General features: G+C 35.1%; 3 protein-coding genes and 1 non-coding gene across 14 annotated transcripts in view; 2 read left to right on the top strand and 2 right to left on the bottom strand.

Annotated features, from left to right (window-relative positions):
• Nucleotides 1–21,675, top strand: part of LOC126761164 (uncharacterized) — an 81,634-nt gene that overhangs the window by 47,327 nt on the left and 12,632 nt on the right. For 5 of the 11 annotated variants that reach the window (XR_007667319.1, XR_007667320.1, XM_050477119.1 and 2 more), the window contains exons 1-2: nucleotides 11,512–11,588; nucleotides 13,784–15,323. Coding sequence is in view for 8 of the 11 variants with exons in the window: in XM_050477119.1 (XP_050333076.1) it covers nucleotides 14,717–15,323 (607 nt within the window). In the remaining 3 variants the exon portion in view is untranslated. Of the gene's footprint in view, nucleotides 1–11,511; nucleotides 11,589–12,832; nucleotides 13,095–13,297; nucleotides 13,318–13,357; nucleotides 13,428–13,616; nucleotides 13,637–13,783; nucleotides 15,324–21,675 lie in introns of those variants that run through there. The other 6 variants (XM_050477128.1, XM_050477120.1, XM_050477124.1 and 3 more) reach the window with 6 other exon arrangements.
• On the bottom strand, nucleotides 1,837–7,012 carry LOC126761166 (cationic amino acid transporter 4). The gene is given in 2 exon segments (XM_050477130.1): nucleotides 1,837–6,389; nucleotides 6,511–7,012. Coding segments are annotated over 2 exon segments (2,019 nt in total). The 5' UTR covers nucleotides 6,653–7,012; the 3' UTR covers nucleotides 1,837–4,512.
• LOC126761168 (lipoyl synthase, mitochondrial) lies at nucleotides 8,571–10,467 on the bottom strand. The gene is made up of 5 exons (XM_050477132.1): nucleotides 10,309–10,467; nucleotides 9,870–10,244; nucleotides 9,499–9,655; nucleotides 9,367–9,424; nucleotides 8,571–9,307 (listed from the first exon to the last, which is right to left on the bottom strand). The coding sequence occupies exons 1-5, from the start codon at nucleotides 10,345–10,347 to the stop codon at nucleotides 8,749–8,751; spliced, it is 1,188 nt and encodes a 395-aa protein (XP_050333089.1). The 5' UTR covers nucleotides 10,348–10,467; the 3' UTR covers nucleotides 8,571–8,748.
• Trnaw-cca (transfer RNA tryptophan (anticodon CCA)) lies at nucleotides 11,056–11,127 on the top strand. The gene has a single exon. It is a non-coding gene; the product is annotated as a tRNA-Trp (tRNA).

Below are 21,675 nucleotides of genomic sequence, written 5' to 3' on the forward strand. Positions count from 1 at the left end.
AGAAAATTGTCAACATAGCTTTGATTTTTAACCTGCTTTGACGTGTTTTTTAAACTTCGTCTCACTCTTGCCACGATATTCGGCTGACTAATCGTATGTTTCCGGGTCGTTAGCATAGATCCAAGACTTATCGCCAGAAATAATATGTTTCATGACGTGCTGGTAGTCAGAAAACATTATTTCACAGACGTCAACGCAACGCTTTTTTTTTATATCGTGCTTTCACTTTTCTTACGCCGAAATGATCTTTCAAAATAGTTTTCACTGATCCTTCTGATATTCCAACGATGCCAGTAAGACCTAGCTCATCCTTCCATCCACTGCCGTATTCGCTGACTCTTCAGCTGTTGCCATCGTTCATCTCTACACCATATAGCAGGTCAAGAATTATGAGGGATTTATAGAGTTTGATCTTTGTTTTTCGGGAGAGAACTTTACTTCTCAATTATCTACTCATTCCGAAATGCCCCCTTTTGTAAGAGTTATTATGCGTTGAATATTATTTCGAGATTGAAATTGTTGTTGCTATTAATACTGGTTCCAAGATAGACGAAATTATCTACGACTTCGAAGTTATGACTATCAACAGTGACCTGAGAGCCAACTCGCGAGTACGGCGACTGTTTGTTTGATGACAGAATATATTTTGTCTTGTCCTCGTTGACAACCAGACCCATATGGTTCGCTTACTTAACCACTCCGGAGAAAGCAGAAAAAATGGCGGGACATAGCGGCATAGAGGCAGTTCCTTTTCGTGCTGTCAAAAGCTGCTTTAAAATCGACGAAGAGGTGGTGTGTGTCGATCTTCCATTCACGGATCTTTGCCAAGATTCGGCGCATGCTGAAAATCTGGTCGATTGTAGATTTTCCAGGTTTAACCATACTGATAAAGTCCAATCAGTTTATTGACGGTGTGCTTCAGTCTTTGAAACAGTACCAGCTTATGCCACGGTAGTTGGCGCAGATTGTGAGGGTCTCCCTTTTTGTGGAGATGTGCTTCAGTCCTTCACACAGTATGCTCGATAGAATCTTATATGCAAAATTGGGGAAGCACGGTAGTTGCCGCAGATTGTGGGGTCTCCCTTCTTGTGGATTGGGCAGAACACACTTAAATTCCAATTGTCGGACATGCTTTCATCTGAAAATGTTCTGCAAAGAAGCAGATGCATGCCCCATCAGTTCTTCGTCGCTGTATTCGAATAGCATGGCCGGCAATCCATCGATCTCGGCCGCTTTTTCTATTCTTCAGAGGGTAATTACTATTCGAACTTCTTCGTGGTCGGGCAATAAAATGTCTGCCTCATCGTTATCGATTGGGGAATCGGGTTCACCATCGCCTGATGTTTCACTGCTATTCAGCAAGCTTGGACAAGTGTTTTCAGTATGCTCTCGGCATCAGTTCCTAGTTCACCTCTGGAGGTTCTACAAGAGTACCCTGTTACTTATTCACTTGAATAAAGCATAAACACTTCTTTTTTTTTTGCATATTTATTTCAACATATCATACATCTATAAATGTATGTGCGTTTGTATTGTTATATTATATTATAATTTAGTAATTGCTGCTGGTTACATTTGTTCTTCCAATTTCACAAAAACAAACAAAGAAACCAATTAATACTGTCTAACAATTATACATTTAGCTAAATATTTGATGCATTTATCCATATAATATGTATGTATGTATATATTTGCAGGTAATTTGGTACGTTTAAATATTAACATTTCAATTAAGTGTGCATTAACATATATATATATAAATGTATATATACATACTTGTATATATGTATAAGTACTATATGTACATATGTATATATAGATATTTGTGTTAATTGATTATTTAATTGTTTTATTACGCACTACTCTCTTATGCGTGACTAGAAAGAGACAAAAATGTTGTTGATTTGCTTGAAGACGGAGGAGAGCTGAGTGTTGTATGCGCCAACGCCTTAAAGTATGCCTTTTATTTTATTAATTTTCTATTTTGTTGGAAAATTTCATTTTCTCTTCTGTCTTTTTGTTATTATCGTGCTGTTGTGCTTGTCTCTCAGCTAATCACGCAAGTTTTTCGCCTCAACACGCAGTGTATTTTTTATTATCAATCAATATTTGTCTTATGCACAATAATATCGATTAAATATGTATATATAGAAAATATATTTGTATGCATGTATTACACAAATTCTATAGACATGAAATTCTAAATGAAGTTCGGTTTAAAATCTTAATTTTTAGTTAGTTCTTTTGGCTGCATAAAATATGTTTTCTTTTCATGATTTTTTTTTTAATTTTTTGGTTGAAAAAATATTAGAAAATGTTAATAAATATTAAAAAATATGTTTGTAACAACATACATTTATAGTATTTAATAATTTGACTATAAAGAAGAGCTGCTAATGCTGCAAAACGAAATATTTTTTTTACTTTTAATTACATGCTATTTTGAGTTAAGTGATTTTAAATGCAAGAAGTCAAAAATTAACATTTTCAAATATATTTTTTTCAATTGATTTTGAATTCTGATTATTAGGGTGAGCCTAAAAATATTTTTTTTGTTTGAAAAATATGTTCCCAGACCCCCCTAAGAAAGTCTCTGCGCTTAAAAAATCGTAAAAGGCCTTTTCATAGAGCATTCAACTGCCTACAAAAACTATGAAACGAAATATTTTTGAGTTAAATTATTTTAAATGCAATAAGTCAAAAATTAACATTTTGAAATATATTTTTTTCAATAGTTTTTGAATACTACTCCAACGCAATAAATAGCAAATGTATGCGTTTATGTATATATATTCGTATGTATGTATGTAATTGTGTATTAGGGTGAGCCAAAAAAAATTTTTTTTTTTAAATAAGTCCTTAGACTCCTCTTCGGGTAATTTTACGAAAAAGTCGTAAAAGACCTTTTTGTAGAGCATTCAACTGCCTACAAAAACTATGAAACGAAATATTTTTTCAAGTAGTTCGAGCGAGATTTGAATTGAACTGATGCACCGTTATAAATAAACTCATAATATGAAAAAATAAACAAGAAAAAAGCTAACTTCGGTTGCACCGAAGCTATAATACCCCTCACAAATGCAAATATCAAAAAATCCTTGATTTTGATCGCTCAGTTTGTACGGCAGCCATATGCTATAGCTATCCGATCTGTACAATTTCTTCGTAGCTAACATATTTTCCTTGGAAAATAAGTCATAAAATTTTTTTCTAGATATCACGTCAAATGAAAAAGTTCGCCATACAATCACTTGATTTCTATTGCGCAGTTTGTATGGCAGCTATATGTTATAGTCATCTGATCTGAACAATTTCTTCAGCGATTATATTATTAGTTCGAACCGTAATCTATGCAAAATTTCGTGAAGATACCTCGAAAACTGAAAAATTTTTCCATACAAACACTTGATTCCGATCGTTCAGTTTGTATGGCAGCTATATGCTATAGTTATACTATATGAACAATTTCTTCAGAGATTTAATAATAGCCTTGAACAGTGACCCACGTAAAATTTTTAGCAGACATCTCTTCAAATGAAAAAGTTTCCTATACAAATACTTGAATCCGATCGCTCAATTTGTATGGCAGCTATATGTTATAGTAGACCGACATCGGCCGCTCCAACAAATGAGTAGCTTCTTGAGAAGAAAAGAATTTGTGCAAAATTTCAGAGCGATATCTCAAAAACTGAGGGACTTAGAAACTGAAGGATTAGTTCGCGGACAGATAGTCGAACATGGTTAAATCGGCTCAGCTCGTCACTCTAATCAGTTAGATATATATTTTTTAGGGTCTCTGACGTTTCCTTCTGGGTTTCATAACTTCATGGCAAACTTAATAAACCCTATATAGGGTATAAAAAATAGAAAACTACAAGGCGGTGGTACTTGGCGAGACTTTTTTAGAGGCATCTAGGAAGCATTTTTCAAAGCACAAACTGAAAAAGATATTCGTTTTTTAACGACCCTAGTGTATATGTATGTATGTATAATGCATAAAGCTCTAACTGGCTGGTCGCTAGAGTTTTATGCTTAAACATTTCAATATTTTTATCAAATATTATGTCACAGAACCGCGCTACGCCGACTGCAAGCTTACCAAATAATGACGAATTGCGCGAATTGACAAATTTTATCGAGACTTTCGTATGAAAAACGAAATACTAATTAAACACGTCTGTGCTTGCATGGAGCTGGACGCATGACTCATGCCACTGGGCAATTGAGCGCTGCCTGGCGCTTGAGTAAGCAACAAAGAAAGTCATACTTAACGCTTTTGATTTGGCGCTCCCTCAATCGAAAAAAACAAAAACAAAACAGAAAAAGTTGCTGACACATTTAAAAAATTCTAAACACGTCTTTACTAAAAAAAAATACAAAATAATAATAAAATACTTGTGCGCCACATTAAATGCTTTAAAGTAAATCTCGAAACCCAAATTTCATCGTAAAAGTAAAATGAAAAATCATACAAGTTACTTGTTGCTTGGCACTTCTTCTACCGCCTGTTGCTTACGTATGACCCTCGTCGTCCACTTCATCCACATCCTCCTCCTCCACAATCGGCTTCTTGTCGTCCATTTTTCTGCCAATGAAACGCTGCAGCACCGTACGCTTAATTACGCCGGCGCCGCCACTGCCGCTCAAGCTGATGGTGAAACCGCCGCCCGTGGAGCCCCAATGCGACTTGCCCGCCTCCGTTGAGGTCATTAACATGGAATAGGAAGAGCACACCTCACCCTCCTTGCTGTGATGTATGCCATAAAGGAAGTAGATCAGCATGCCGACCGCGACCCAGATGAAGAAACGCAGCCAGGTGAGCGCGCTCAAATGCACCATCAGCACAATGTTGCAGAAGATGCTTAGCGCCGGCACGAAGGGCACCAGCGGCACTTTGAAGTTCAGACCGCGCGTGTTCTGATGATGTACCGCAATGACGGCAACGCAAGCGCCTGCTATGAATATCATAAAACCGTATAGGAGGAGCGCCCACCAAGTACCGGTGTACAGTTCCGACCAGGATACCTCGAGCTGGAAGCAAATCGCAAAGCTAAGCACGGCAAAGAGTAGCACGGCAGCGGATACTGCTGCGCCGGGTTCGAAGCGGCCGAGCAGTGGCTCGAGCCAACGGAATTGTGGTTTGAGGCGTCCGGCGAGCGCGCACTCGATCAGGTCACTCGTAGGTGAGGCGGTATCGATGCTGGACTGTGAGGTGTTGTCCTCATCATCCTCGTCGGGTGTGTCGGGCGCGTAGATGGCATGCTCCTGGCTGGCCAGCGGACGATAACGCAGTATAATAACGCTGGCGGAGACGATGGTGTAGGCAAGTAGCGTGCCAATCGACATGAACTCCACGAGCTTCTCCAAATCGAAAAGCAGCGCTAGTATGGCGCTTAGAAAGCCGGAAACCACCAGATTGAGCACGGGCACTTGCGTGGTGGTATTGATGCGTCCAAAGCAGCTGAAGAGCAAGCCATCCGTGGCCATAGCGTACATGCAACGTGGCAAAGCGAATAACGAACCCAACAGTGTGGTCGTCATGCCGCAGAGCGCGCCAATCGAGATCACATACTTGGCCCAATAGAGATTCATTTGTCCAAAAGCTTCGGGCAGCGAAGCAGCCGGGTTGATTTCACGTATCGGTATCATAAGCGTAAGCGCCGCGGACACCAATATGTAACCGACTGTCACAGCGCTGAGCGACAGTAATGTGGCTATAGGTATGGATACAGACGGGTTCTTGGCCTCCTCCGACGACGTGGCTATCGAGTCGAAACCCACAAAGGCATAGAAACAAGTGGCCGCACCAGCAATAACACCACCAACGCCGTATGGCAGAAAACCACCCTCCGCCTCCGACCAGTTCTTGGTATCTGCATATCAGAAACCCACACCGATCACCAAAATCATAACGGCAATATTCACAGTAGTCAACAAGCTATTGAAAACGGCCGTGGCCTTAACGCCGATACCCAAGGCAGCAGCATAAACCAGACACACCAGAAATGCCAGCACATCCGGATAACGTGCAAACAATTGCTCGTGCAGCTCACCGGTTATGGCCAGCGTCGTATTACCAATCCAACCGTCCAACATGGAGTCCACATAGCCGCTCCAGGCACGCGCCACCGAAGCTGCGCCCAACATATGCTCCAATAGTATATTCCAGCCGATGACAAAGGCCCAAAACTCACCAATCGAGATGTAGGTGTAGACATAGGCGGAGCCCGCTTTGGGTACGCGCGTGCCGAACTCCGCATAACACAGCGCAGCCAACAGTGAAACGAAACTGGCCAAGATGAAGGACAGTATTATGCCGGGACCGGCCATATCCTTCGCCACGGTGCCGGTGAGCACATAAATGCCGGCGCCAACCATGTGACCGATGCCTGAAAACCGTAAAAGAGTGAATATATGAGTGCGACGCAGATCAGCGGGCATATTTTTTAACAAAATCGTATGAAGACACTTTTTCCCCTTGACTCCCTACGTAGTGCTTTCGATACTCACCCAACAGCGTGATGTCGAAGGTGTTCAGACAGCGCTTCAGTGGCGTCTCCATGACATCCGCAGGCACTGGCTTGGTGCGGTTCATCTTGGAGCATAAACCGGACATAACGTGCCCGAGTATAATGCGACGTGTGCTGGGCATATTGACGCGGTACGCGAGGCCAGCAGCTGGCAACGCACTAACCAGTGGCAAGTGTTGAAAGTTGAGTGCGTGTGCACCGGTGGACAGCTATCCCTTTGGGTTATGCAAAACTGCGCTGTTACTACTTAACATATGTCGCAGTCGCAGCAACGTTGCATACTTTTAGGCTGGAATTGCGCTGCAGCCTGCTTGCCGACGTTTTACCCAATCCCAAGCACTTTTAACGCGGAAAATAATATTTTCACAAATTATTTATAATATTTTGAACAATTTCTTCAGCTTTTTTTTTGAAAATATAGAGCAAATATCACACTTTATACTGCGGAGCGGCAGCTGCTGCAGCAATTTTCACAACTGACAATTGACTCACAAATGTCAGTGGGATTGTGAGAAAATTTCGCACGAAGGAAAATGCGATTAAATGCCTTTGGCTGCGGCGCATGCGCGAAAAATCCATTAACAGCTGCAGCGGCAGTTGAATGCGGGGCGGCCAGCGGCATGTAATGGCCATGTAAAATGAAACTTTGTTTACTTCTGCTGACGTGAGCGCAGCACTGAAAGTTGCTGCTTGTTGTTGTTGTTGTTGTTGTTGTAAAAACGGACACTTGTTGAGGTGCCATAGCCAACAAGCAACAATGCCGCCAACTTTACATGCCTACGCACACAGACGGACGGACGGAAGCGTGGAAATGAGACTGCGAAGCAATCGCTTTTGTGCTAATTCTATTGCATTTGTTGCTGTTGTTGCATGAACTTGAACTTCATAAGTGCACTTACCAATACAGCAGCATTTTCGCGCTGCTAGGTGACCGTAGAAATTAATGCAAGTAGATGGAGCTTTGTGTGGCAAGCTCATAGATTTTACACGCTTTGACTTTAATGCGATTATGTGTTGTGGTATATTTATACGCCGAAGAGGGTATATTAAGTTTGCTACTTTCTGGTTGTCCATCTGTATATAAGCGAAATAACGGGCAGTTTTTGTGTTATCGTTTTGAATTTTTGCACACGTGCTTTTCTCTTCAAGAAGCTACTCATTTGTCGCAATCGTCGATATCGGCTCACTATAGCATATAGCTGCCATACAAACTGAGCGATTAAAACCAAGACCTTGTATGGAAAACTTTTTTATTTAACGAGATATCGACACGAAATTTGGCATAGATTTTTGTGAAAAAGATCACTACAATCTCACTCGATTTTGTTCAATTCGGACCACTATATGATATAGCTGCCATACAAACTGAACGATCAAATTGTAGTCTTTGTATGGAAAATTTTTATATTTGAGGAGATATCGACACGAAATTTGGCATAAAATTTTGTGAAAGGGATCGCTACAATCTCACACGATTTTGTTCAATTCGGACCACTATATGATATAGCTGCCATACACACTGACCGGTTAAAATCAAGACCTTGTATGGAAAACTTTTTTATTTGACGAGATATCTGCACGAAATTTGGCATAAATTTTTGTGGAAAGGATCACTACAATCTCACAAAATTTTGTTCAATTCGGACCACTATATGATATAGCTGCCATACAAACTGGCCAATTAAAATCAAGACCTTGTATGCAAAACTTTTATATTTGACAAGTTAATGTCACGAAATTGGGCATACAGTTTTTTCAAAGCCAACGCTAAAATCTCCGAACATATTGCTCAGATCGGACAACTATAACATATAGCTGTCTTACAAACTGAACGCACTAAATCAGGGTATTATAACTTCCACGTAGCAGAAGTTAAAGTTTTTACTTGTTTTACACATACATACATATAAAGAATCGGAAATAGCAAAGAAAATTACATATTTTTTCTTTAAAAAGCGTGTATATATTTTACTACAAACTAATTGAGTACGCACATATGTATATCACTTTAACAAGATATTATCAAGCAGCAAAACGATAATAGTTTAAAATAATATATTTACACAAAGAATTTGAATCATAATTCAAAAAAGCATATTCATTAACCACTTCCAATTATAAACAACTTCTGCAAAATCAGCACTTGCATATGTCAATTGCATATATTTCACTTATGGCCAATGTTATAACTATTTTCCACTACAACAAAGATAACCAATTACTGCTCCTGTGTGTTTTGCGCTGCATCTGCTTGCTTTGTTTGCGCTCCATCTGCTTGCGCTTGACGACTCTTTAGTATGCTTGTTATGAAAAATTCGCCAGCTTTGTATGAGCTGCGTACCAACGGTCCACTGGCAGTATACAAGAAGCCCAATTCATTGCCGCGTTGCTCCCAGTGTTTGAATTTTTCAGGCGTTACATATTCGATAACTTTTAAATGCCTATTTGTGGGTTGCATGTATTGGCCGAGCGTGAGACATTCCACACCTGCTTCACGCAGATCCAGCATAGTTTGCTCGATTTCAGCATCTGTTTCGCCCAGACCGAGCATAATAGAGCTCTTTGTCACGAGCTTCGGGTTGAACTGCTTTGCTTGCTGCAGCACAGCCAATGTTTGGCGATAATGTGCGCGGCGATCACGCACAAATGGCGTTAACTTCTCGACAGTTTCAATATTGTGCGCATACACATCCAGACCGCTGTTGGCTATAGTCTCGACACATGTCAAATCGCCACGAAAGTCAGGCACCAAGCATTCGACGAAAATGTTTGGATTGCTAAAAGTTAAAAATTATGAATATTATACAAAAATAAAACAAATTTGGGTATGACTTACCGCGCTTTGATTTCGCGCACAGTTTCGGCGATATGATTTGAGCCGCCATCGGGTAAATCTGGACGCAAATATTTTCATTGTTTTCATAAAATAATCAAAACATATATATAAAAAAAGACATCTTCAACATACCATCTCGATCAACCGACGTGAGCACAATGTAATCTAAGCCCCAGGAGGCAATAGCTTTAGCGGTATTTACCGGCTCAGCGGGGTCCAATGGTGGTGGTTTGCGGGCAGTTTTGACAGAGCAGAAGCGACAACCACGCGTGCATGTGTCACCCATCAGCTGTGACAATAAGATAAGCATATTTCAATATAAATATGTAAGCATGTATGTATGTGTGCAAATAGTGTAAACATACAACTACAAAAAATGCTTGACAGCTTATCAGTAAAGGTCAACAAAGCTCATGCTCTCATGATATAAAAAATTTAAAAGAAATCAAATCCATATCTAACTACTTATACTATATACAACACATGTATATGCTCTGACTTACCATAATAGTTGCTGTCTGTGTGCCATGTTCTCCACCACCCCAACATTCGCCGATATTTGGACACCGCGCTTCCTCACACACTGTAGCTAGCTTCAATTCACGCAACTGTGTCTTGATCTTGGCAAAATTTTTACCCATGGGTATAGTGGTCTTCAACCAAGGTGGTAGCCGTAAGCGTTCGTTTTCACCTTTCTCTCGCCGCAATTTTCCCTCGTAGGCAGTCCATTCTTCGCGTGTATACTCGGGATTTTGCACAAAATCTTGAAAGTTTGGCCCCTTCTCCAAACGTCCACGTATTTCTTCGAGTTTTTCCTTTGCTGCTGTGGCTGGTGCATTTGTTGCAGCACCCCTTAGTATACCGCGAGCGCTAGTGTGCTGTGTATGATGAAATTAATATTATAAAATTTGTCAACTGATTGGAATATTTTAGTTTACTTACCACCCTTACTGGTGATTTAGGCACGCATTGTCGTAGCATTTTGCCATGTACTATATATTCGTTTAAGTGCGTGATACTGCGTGTAAAATTTTCCAAAATCTATGCGTATGAATTAAATAACAATCTGCGGAACGACAATATTTAACAGCTGATTTTGACAACAATGAGATTTAGCAGAGAACGTACGCTCTATATTGTTTTGACAATTGACAAAGTTCTCAAACTGTTAAAATAAATTATCATTTGCTAGGCGCCGCTAGATGGCACTAACAACACAATGTTTACAAAATATTTTACTAAAAAAATTTAGTATGGGTACATTAAATTTAATTAAATTTGTTTACTTTGTACTTTTGACAGGAAGTTTCGTTTATATGCTCTACACCAATTCATAATAAGAAACAAGTTTTTCTTTGCACAACATTAATATTTCAATTAGTCTCAGGTCCGAATTCGCATACATTACTGTTTTTTATTCAGTTTAAATTATTATTATTATTTTAATAAAACATTTTTCATTATGGTTAACTCTTTTAAACAAAGTAGCGTGAAATGTGTGACAATTACTGCGATCTTGCAGCATATCAAAAAAATTTATTGCGAATTGTGAGGTATGATAAGATATAAAAATAATAAACACGGAAATAATTTATAATACCTTCATTTTTAACTTTTGACTTTTAAATAAGAGTATTATGTGTTAAAACTACATATATGTAGACCTATATGCGCCATTATTAGTAAAGAGACTCCGTGGCGCAACGGTAGCGCGTCTGACTCCAGATCAGAAGGTTGCGTGTTCAAATCACGTCGGGGTCATCTGGGAATTTTTTGTTTTTTTTTTTTCTAAGTTTGTCTGAAATATTTAACAATTTTTTTATATAACTGCAAGTTTAAACATTACAATTAATTTTAATAACAGGCAGCTTTTAATAATTTCAAAGTTAATATCATTCAACTTTTTTCATGGTAGCTTGACAGCTATTGCTTCAATTTATTGCACATGTTCTTCTAAATATTTAATAAAGCATAAAATAATATAGTGTATATTGCCTTTCAAAATAAAATTGAAATTTTCTTAAGAAATAAAGAAATTTGTTGAAATATGTTAAAAAAACTTCGCTTATCACAAGACTTTAAATATTTTTAAATTCGCTTTACCACATGCAACCCTGTGCTCTTTGAGCACGTATGACACATTCACGCTCTTTGGTATGTCAGAATAGTCTAATTGGAAGTTTTTGTGTGGACAACGGTAGATAACATCGCTTTTCCTCACGGTAGGTTTTTTGTGTAAATAATAACGAAATAAATGCAAAAATTTGCATAAATATGTAAACAATTTGAATAAATATACGCGGAGTAATAAATACAACTCAAATACGTGGTGAATTAAAAAAGGAGGTGTAAATTTGTGCGTTCGATGAATCAAAAAAAAAGAAGAAACGAAAATGCCAATACAGCGCCCACCAGCAGGCGTAGCGCCGAGTGTTCTCACACGAGTATCGAGTGTGTGTTGTTTTGTTGTTAGAGTGAAAGAAATAAGTTCTGTACAAAGGAATAACTACACAAATGACCATTTAGCGGCGTAACAATTTCGCATTCAACACAAATGTGCTTTTCCAATTTTGTGCATATTCATACATGTTAAAAAAGAAAATGTTATACAAAGAAATACACATATTCGCGCATTATATACCGAATGATATTCGCCTAAAATTCTAATAGGAGAGCGCAATTGGTCTTGCTGTTCGTCAGGGTGTGACCGCAAATTGGCTTCCATATGAGGTGTTCACTGGTGTGTAAAATGCACCTGCAGTGCGCTATGCCGTTGAAAATTCCTACCCACCTGTTCTTTCAAACGTACAATGATATTTTGCTATTTAAAGTGCTTATAAACTAAGAAACAGCGGATGTTAAAACGGTTCATTATGTGTAATCAAAGTTGAAAGTAGTAAATGCAGTGACAATTTGCCTCTGCAATCCATTCATTCCATTCATTAGTTGGCACAAGCACAATGTACCATATGTAATTGACAATTTGGTAATTAGCTGTAGATGACGGCAAATTGCTTGGACCTGTACACTCAGATTGGAATTTATGTTTCACAGAGAACTGAGTGCGTGCGAGCAAATATAATATATGATACTCAAATTGGTGCTGGAGAATTCTACGGTATTCGTTAACGGTTGCGACTACTTTTGGTTGAAATTCGAGTTTGAATGTTAAAAATTGATAAAATTATTGAAAATAGTTAAGCAGCCAATAATGCAGCTGTACTTTCACAAGATAGTAACTGAATGAACATTTACAAATACAACATGTCTTCAAATTTTCGAGAACCGTTGTTTTTACAAATTACTCGCCAGTAAACTATCAACTGATTCGGTTACTCTACCTTTACTCTTTACATCGCAATTGCGCTCTCTTTGTTTCATTTACTCAGTGTCATAATGGCACTCACTTGGCCAAAACAATTCAAGCGGCTATGACCACTAGTTTGTAGGTAGTATATACCAATTGGATTCAGTGTTTTTGCTAATAGAGACGATTGGACATCATAAAAGTCTAGAGTGCGGACAGTTGTATTTTGCCGTAAACTATTAACTTAATTCTAAAATTCGGCAAAAGAAATGAGAAACTAAAAATGCAAATATCACAGCATTAAGAAACAATAGAGATCACAAAGCGGTTAGAATAGAGTTCATTAGCGTGATAAATTGAATGAAATTCAAATAACAGGCAGAAAGCGAAGATGCAAAAAATCAAATAAAAAGCAAAAAAGGTGAAAATAAAAAGTGGCTATAATCTAAGCAAAACACAGTCTAATGTAGAAGTTTCGATAATTTCTGCTGTTGCTATCTGTTTGTGTGTTGCTGTCTTTTTGTGTAACACAAATAGACCGAGGCAGTGAATTGACGCCCTTGGTCGTTGAACGTTTCTACATGTGCACGAACAAAGTGGACGCGCTTTTGACACAGCTGATATTAGTGTTTTAGTGTTATGCTGTAAGGGACTACTTTTTTTCTGTAATGTCTCCTATTTAGTTCTTCAATGCCATTGACGCACTCTTGTCTGCTTGGTAATACAAAACAAAACAAATAAAAAAGTGGAAAAGGTACTTGAATAAAATCGAAAGCACGAAATTTTCTTACAAGTGCTCAGTGGAGGAAACCTTGAAAATTTTCAATTCAATTTCGATTTTCTATTTTCATCGAACGCAAATAAAGTTGTGAGAAGTGTTTTTTGTAAAATGTATGGCTAAAATTGGAAACTACAGTATGTTTCTATAAACATACATATGTACGCACAAGCAACCATACAAGTGTATGTAGACAATTTGGCACACACGAAACTCGTATAATAAATAAGAACACACATACGCCCGCTGCTTTGTAACCGTTGTTGTTGTTGTTATTATTTGTATATTAATGTTTTGGCGCATATATTAATTTCGCTTTATTTCCTTTACAGTTGCCGATACGTGGTTAATCAACCAACCGACCAACTAACCAAACCGGATAGCACCAAACAAACGCCCAACCACCACCTTAGAATACTCCACGTCAATCATTGTGTGTTTCTTATGTGTAGAGTTCTTCAGGCTGTTACACCAATCAATCTTTCAAACTTACTGAGAGAATTTGCCAATAATGTTGCAGACAGTAAGTTGAAAACGGCCGATGTCAGACGTGTCGCTTTGGAATTTTAAAATCAAATTCATTGCAAACAAACACGTCTGATGACAAATATTTTCGCCGACGCAGCGTCAAAAGCTAACGAACTTTGCGAAAACGCCGACAACAACGGCAACAACAGGAACAGGAATTTGGCATATAGCAGAGTAAAAAATATAAAACACAGAGAGGTAACACCCACGGCACCTGCACATACAATCGCACCTAAAAATCCATAAGCGAGCGTACAACTACGAAATCGCCAACACTAAACACACGGTTCACATCCACCTATCTTCCCCTCTTATCGACACACACGCACGTTTGCATCCTAAAGCCAAACAAATTTCTATTTTGTTGCTATTGTAACTACTAGTGATAAGAACGAACGCACAAAGTGGAAGCGAGCGAAAACGAAAGAAATAAAATAGTCAAAGCAGTAGGAAGATTCAGGAGAGCGCACGTATTAATATAAATAAGCATAACACAGGGAAGCGTAGTTAAGCGGACACAGCGTCACACTCCTAGTTGATTAATTAATTTATTGTACGACCTTTTTAGTAAGCGTGAACACATTTTAATACTTTGCCACAAGTAGAAAGAACCGGAGATAGGTACCTGTGCATTTTCTCTCAACTTGCCAAAAAGCATAACAAAATATCAAAAAAATAAAACAACAAGACAACCTGCGTGTTCTGGTTGCCTGTCAGTAGATATTTAAGCAAATATCATGACATCATACGCAACCGCAAATGATTCTAATAACACAGTGACAGCAACAACAACGGGCACAATGGATAACACAAATGTGGCTAACGCTACAGCAGCGCTAGCGTCAAACGCGCTAACTACAGACACAATGGCAGGTGCGGAGAATGTCGACGGCACGCGCAACTTTCACGCAACTATCGATCGTTCGCCTTATGAAAGCCCAACAACACCGTCAACGTATGACAGCGATGTGCCACGGAAATTAGGCGAAACAATGCTGCAGCAACAACAACGGCAGTTGCAAGATCAACAATTGTTAGATACGCCGACCAGCAATTGTTGCACTGACTATGAATGTGATTCGTTTTCGGACGGGCATGAGAAGACCGATACCACACCGGAAAATTTGAAGAAGATCGATGATGTCATTGAGCAGCAAGCGCAGCTGCAACAGTTAAAAAACCGCTCATCCTCGCATTATCTTGGCAATACACAAGCATTGGCAACTAATGCTGACGCTTACGATAGAGATATTATTGGTGCTGGTTATGGAGTTGGACTCGCTGTGGCGGTTGATGACTCAAATGCAAAATTTTGCTTTGGCAAACCGCTTTGCAATGAAAAAGGTGAGTGGAAAAAATAGCACAAAAAAAGAAACTTGAACAATAGCCTTAGCGTTCGGCAATAGCAAGCGCTTAGTGACAGTGGGTCAAAAGGCGCGCCGGCATGTGAACATACATACGATTGAATATGTTATTGTCTAGATTTGATCGATTTACCTTACTAAAATCTCTTTGCTAACTTTTTTTTTGTATGTGTGTCCAAAATTTGAAGGCGAAAGCAGTAAAAAAAGCTCGCTGGTATTTTCCGGTCGTGAATCATGTGTATTCAAACTGCTTTCGTGTATACGTAGCCAGAACAGAACCGGATTTGTAGCCGGTCATACGCTCTCAACACAACTCGTTGTGCTACGCTGCTCGAACAACCGTAACACGAGCAATACCGACCATTACAAAGCGTTCATTCATAGTTCTCAAAATGAATATCCAACGCATGTAATCAACAGCTTGCAAATGTGGTTAAAATGAGAAAAAAACGTTAACTTCGGTTATACCGAAGCTAGTATATGAAAAATTTTCCATAGAGATTGTACCGTTAGCCTTGGACAATAATCTATGCTGAAGATATCTTAACAAATACAAAAGATTTCCATACAAGTTCTGGATTTTGATTGTTTAGTTTGTATGACAGCTCTATGCTATATTGATCTGATTTGAATAATTTGTTCGGAAAATGTACTGTTGCCTCGGACAATAATCCGTGTCAATTTTGGTGAATATAGTCAAATTCAAAACTTTTCCATACAAAGACTGGATTTTGATTGTGTAGTTTGTATGACAGCTATACGCTATAGTGGTCTGGTCTGAATAATTTTTTGCGGAGATTATACCGTTACTTTGGATAACAATATCTGCCAAAATTCGGGAAGATATCTTCTCAAATAAAACAGTTTTCCATAGAAAGACTGGATTTTGATGGTGTAGTTTGTATGACAGCTATACGCTATAGTAATCCGATGTGAACAATTTCTTCGGAGATTATACCGTTACTTTGGACAGTAATCCGTGCAAAATTTTGAGAAGATATCTCGTTATATACAAAAGTTTTCTATACATGGGCTGGATTTTGATTGATCAGTTTGTATGGCAGATGTATGCTATAATGGTCCGATATCGGCAGTTCCGACAAATGAGTAGCTTCTTGGAGCGAAAAAAACGTGTGTAAATTTTCAGACATATATCTCAAAAACTGAGGGATCAGTTGGTGTATATACAACTCGAAATAAAGATTCAGCTTGGAAATTGGGATCTAAAAATCTTCTATTCTAAGCTATTGCCGTTGATCACTGTGCATTTTATATGTACATATGTATGCATATGTATACGTGCGTATTTGCAAAATATTTCGAGTATCAGTAGTTTCGATCCGAGCTGCCGCAGTTTCACATCATTCACGCGAAGCAGTTTTATCTTATGGAACTGCTTTTTATTAGCGTTTTATGGTCATACATGCAAACACACACACAGATGCATATATCTGTGATTGTGCATATGTCTATTTTGCTTTTATTTCCATGCATTTTTTCAACATTTTAAGCTTACGCTCATTGTTAACTTCATTGTTGTTGTATTTTGTTGGTGGCTTATGCCTTTGCGTGGCTTGTTGTTCCCGCTGTTGATTGCATTGGCTATGCTGAAAATGTTAATTGTCATTCAAATTGCGCTCACGTCGCACTTGTCGCTTTGGACGGCACATACACACACATACATACATACAAATTCGCGTATTACCTAATACGGTTTGTTGACTTTTTTCATTCATTCATTGTTATTTTAATAAAACCAATTTCGTTTTACATTTTAAAGCTAATGTCATTATACTTACATTAAAGTAAGTTAAGTACGTTCATAAGTATGTACATTGTATGTATGCATGTGTGTATGTCGGTTGCGTTTTGAAATATGTTTCTCGTATTTTGTAAGCGCTTGATTAGCCCACTTTTCGCTTGAATTTTGTGCAAAAATTTTATTCCCTCAGCTGTGCACAGCTGACCGATAGACCTCAATTGGCTAAAAATTCTAGCGCTGAAACGTTATGTGCTCCATACCTCCAGTCACATCAAAATGTGTTTATGATAAACGTAAAACTGCCATATTTTGCATATGCGCGCAGCAAACCTGTGAAGAAGCGGCCTTACTGCCTGTAATTTTTCCATACAAACGGTGTTTGTTTACTTTTATAACTTCTGTTTACTTACCTCCACTCCAATGTGCGAGTATGAGTATTTATCCATGCGAGCGCATATCCACACACCCTTACAGACATACATACACCTGCATGTACGTATGTACATACATATATACATATGTATGTATGTAAGTACTCCATTGCGTCGTGCTAGCTGACAGTGCGCTAAGTGCTTACTACATGAATCACCCATACCGCAGCTCTAGCTTTTTTTCACTCACATTTGTAATTCAGCTGAGCTAATCCGTATATCTGTCGGTGTTTATCTACCACAACCAAACTTGACGCAATTTTTCGTAAACCATTTCTGTTTGCGGTCTGTCGCACCCTAACACATGACTCATGTTGTCACGGCGTTAAAATTAAAAAATATATTATAAGAACAAAAAATTCATTTAAAGCATATAAAGAACATTTTTCTCTATATTTGGTTATCGACAGTCGGTGTGTGCTCATCTGCATATGAATTTCATATTTTCAACAATTCGTATTCCTGCCCACGTACGACTTTTTAAAATAATACGTATTTTTTTATGAATTTAAGCATTTGCTTGCACAAAATTATCTGCCTTTTCGAGCCCTTTAATATTGCGATTATTTATAATAAATCGGAAGCGAAGGTCGTACTAATTTGGTTACTTACTTACGTCCTAATTAATAAAATAATATTATTTATTAAAAAATCATTCAATAAAAAATATTAAATTTATTTAAAAAAAATTAAATTAAAAAAAATCACAATTAATAAATTATAATTAACAAAAAATACAATTCAAAAAACTTACAATAAACAAAAAATATAAAATTGGTTAAAAAATTACTAGTAATAGAAAAATACAAATATAAAAACTTGCAATTTATAAAAAAATTAGCAAAAGAATACAATTAATAAAAAATTGCAATTTATTCAAAAAGTTTTTAATTAATTAAAATATTTATGATTAATGAAAAACAATTTATTAAAAAAATTACAATAAATAAAAAAAAAATTACATTTATTATAGAGAAATTATAATTAATTTTAAAAAATATTTAATTAATAAAAAATTGCAAGTAGAAAGAGAAATTGGAATTAATAAAAAAAAAAACAATTAATTAAAAATTACAGCTAAGTAAATTAATTATAATTATAATAAAAAATTACAATTACTTAAAGAATACAGTTAAATAAACTTTAATTACTAAAAAATTATAATTAATTAAAATAATTAAAAAAGAAATTACAATTAAAAAAACAGTTAATGAACGCAACTATAAAAAATAACATAGTTACAATTTTTTAAAATATTATAATTTATAATAAACAAAATTTATTAAAAAAATTACAATAAAAACATTACATTTATTATAGAGAATTTATAATTAATTTTAAAAAAATATTTAATTAATAAAAAATTGCAAGGAGAAAAAGAAATTGGAATTAATAAAAAAAAAAACAATTAACTAAAAATTACAGTTAAGTAACTAAATTATAATGTCTAAAAAATTACAATAAATAAAGATATGTATGAAATACCGTTGATTTAACAGATATTAAATTCAGTTTTCGTAGTAAAAACTAAAAATTAATTAGTTGAAGAACACTTAAAAATAAATTAAAATTTTAAAATAATAAAAATTAAATTTGAAAAATAAAAGTTATAAATATTTTTTTTTTTTATTTTTTTTTATATTTTTTTTATATTTTTTTATATTTTTCATTTTTTTTAATATGTTTTTATATTTTTTTAAATATTTTTTTATATTTTTTGAAATATTTTTTTATATTTTTTAAAATATTTTTTTATATTTGTTTTTATTTTTTTTTGGAGTTTTTTCATATTTTATTTTAATTACTTTTTTATGTTTTTATATTTTTCTTTTGTATTTTTTCTGTATATTTTTCATTATTATAAATATTGGTTTTTATATTTTTTCATACATATATTTTTAAATATTTTTTTTTAATTTTGTTTGGAGTTTTTTTGTATATTATTTTTTATTTTAAATACTTTTTATGTTTTTAAATATTTCTTTTATAGTTTTTATAGTTTTTCTAATTTTTCTGTATATTTTTCATTATTATAAATAATTTTTTTTTTAATTTTTTGTCATATATTTTGAAATATTTTTTATATTTGTTTTTAATTTTTTTGGAGGTTTTTCAAATTTTATTTTATATTTTAATTATTTTTTAGGTCTTTATATTTTTTCTAATTTCTTTTAAATTTTTTCTAATTTTCTATATATTTTTCATTATTAGAAATATTGGTTTTTATATTTTTTCATACATATGTATGTATATTTTTAAATATTTTTTTTAAATTTTGTCTGGAGTTTTTTTGTATATTATTTTTTATTTTAATTACTTTTTTATGTTTTTAAATATTTCTTTTATAGTTTTTCTAATTTTTCTGTATATTTTTCATTATTATAATTTTTTTTTTAATTTTTTGTCATATATTTTAAAATATTTTTTATATTTGTTTTTCATTTTTTTAGAGGTTTTTCATATTTTATTTTATATTTTAATTATTTTTTATGTTTTTATATTTTTTCTAATTTCTTTTAAATTTTTTCTAATTTTATGTATATTTTTCGTTATTAGAAATATGTTTTTATATTTCTCATATTATTTTGCATATGTTTTTATATTTATCAAATTTTTTTATATATTTTTTTTTAATTTTTGAGTTTTTTATAGTTTTTTCATATTTTATTTTCTTAAATTCTTTAATTTTTTTACATTTTTTTACATATTTAGTTTATATTTTTTCTGTATATTTTTCATTATTATAAATGTGTTTTTATATTTTTCATATTTTTTAAATTTTTTTTATATTTATTTTTCTTTTTATTTTTGTATATATATTTTTTTTGAAATATTTTTTAAATTTTTACATTTTGCAATTTTTTTGTTTTTGATATTTTTATTTTAAATTTTTCTTTATATTTTTTTAATATTTTTTTAAATATTTTTTTATATATTTTAAATTTTCAAATATTTTTTTCTTCTTATATACTTAAATGCTTATCTATTATCTATTTATTTACATTTATGTATGTATATAAATTTCCACACCAGCTGCTACATGCAAAAACTTGTGTTCTAATATTTTCCAAATCAGATAAAAAATTTACATTTTTACAAGCAACAAGCCATTTAAGTACAAATCTAAATATAACTAATTTAATAATCAATAAATAAATTCAATATTCTTGGCAGCCATCAACAACCAACAACACAAAACACTGAATTATGCATGTAAATATTCGCAAACATATCGCCAGCTTTGGTATTTTCTTATTATTGTAATTTACTTAGTAACGGTACTTGCTTCAACCACGCTGCTTAATTAAAATGTATAAATAATTACCGCTATTTGGCATCTCAATTAATTGTTTATATTCTAAACGAAAAGAAAAATACTGACCGATGAAACGGCAAGATTGTGGCTTACCCACAGAGAGATATGGAACTGCACACAGAACTACACACCTAATTACTTTACTTACATAAGTATGTATATGCATACACTTGTATCAATTCTTTGTCCGATCTTTCGCTGTTGATATTTATATGAATGTGTCTGTATGTTTGGAGATAAACAATAGTGCGTGGGCCCCGCTGAATTGCTTAGCATGACTACTTATACCATATACATACATACATATATTCGTATAGACATACACACATACACGTATGTGCATAAATACGCAGTAATGTTGTTTATGGAAAAGTTGTTATCTGCTCGTTTTTGCTATTATTAGCAAAATGAGGAAAAAATAGTGTAATAGCAAAAAAGGTAAAATCAGAGAAATTTCAAAGTGAAACGCAGAATTTCTGCGCAAAACGTTACCATAAATTCACGTTCGACGCTTACCGCTCTGTTGCGCTGCGTTACGTTGCCAGTCGAGTGCTGCGCTTGCGTAGCGTAGTTCAATAGAAAAGTCAGGTAAAATGTGAGTTTCATACGAACTTTGGCCTTCACTTGCCATACCGTCATGGTGCTGCAACGAATGGCAAGAAAATTGTGTAAAAAAGTGTGAAATTTCAGTGGAGCGAATAGGTGTTTAGTATGTTTAAAAATTTATTAACAACGCCACACCGTTTTCTGTCTGCACCACTGTCTTCTGCTAACCATAATGGCATTATATTGGGTAATCGAAAAAGTCTTTTCGTATTTTGTC

This window comes from Bactrocera neohumeralis, chromosome 6 (assembly GCF_024586455.1).
Source record: "Bactrocera neohumeralis isolate Rockhampton chromosome 6, APGP_CSIRO_Bneo_wtdbg2-racon-allhic-juicebox.fasta_v2, whole genome shotgun sequence".
Classification (NCBI taxonomy): Eukaryota; Metazoa; Arthropoda; class Insecta; order Diptera; family Tephritidae; genus Bactrocera; species Bactrocera neohumeralis.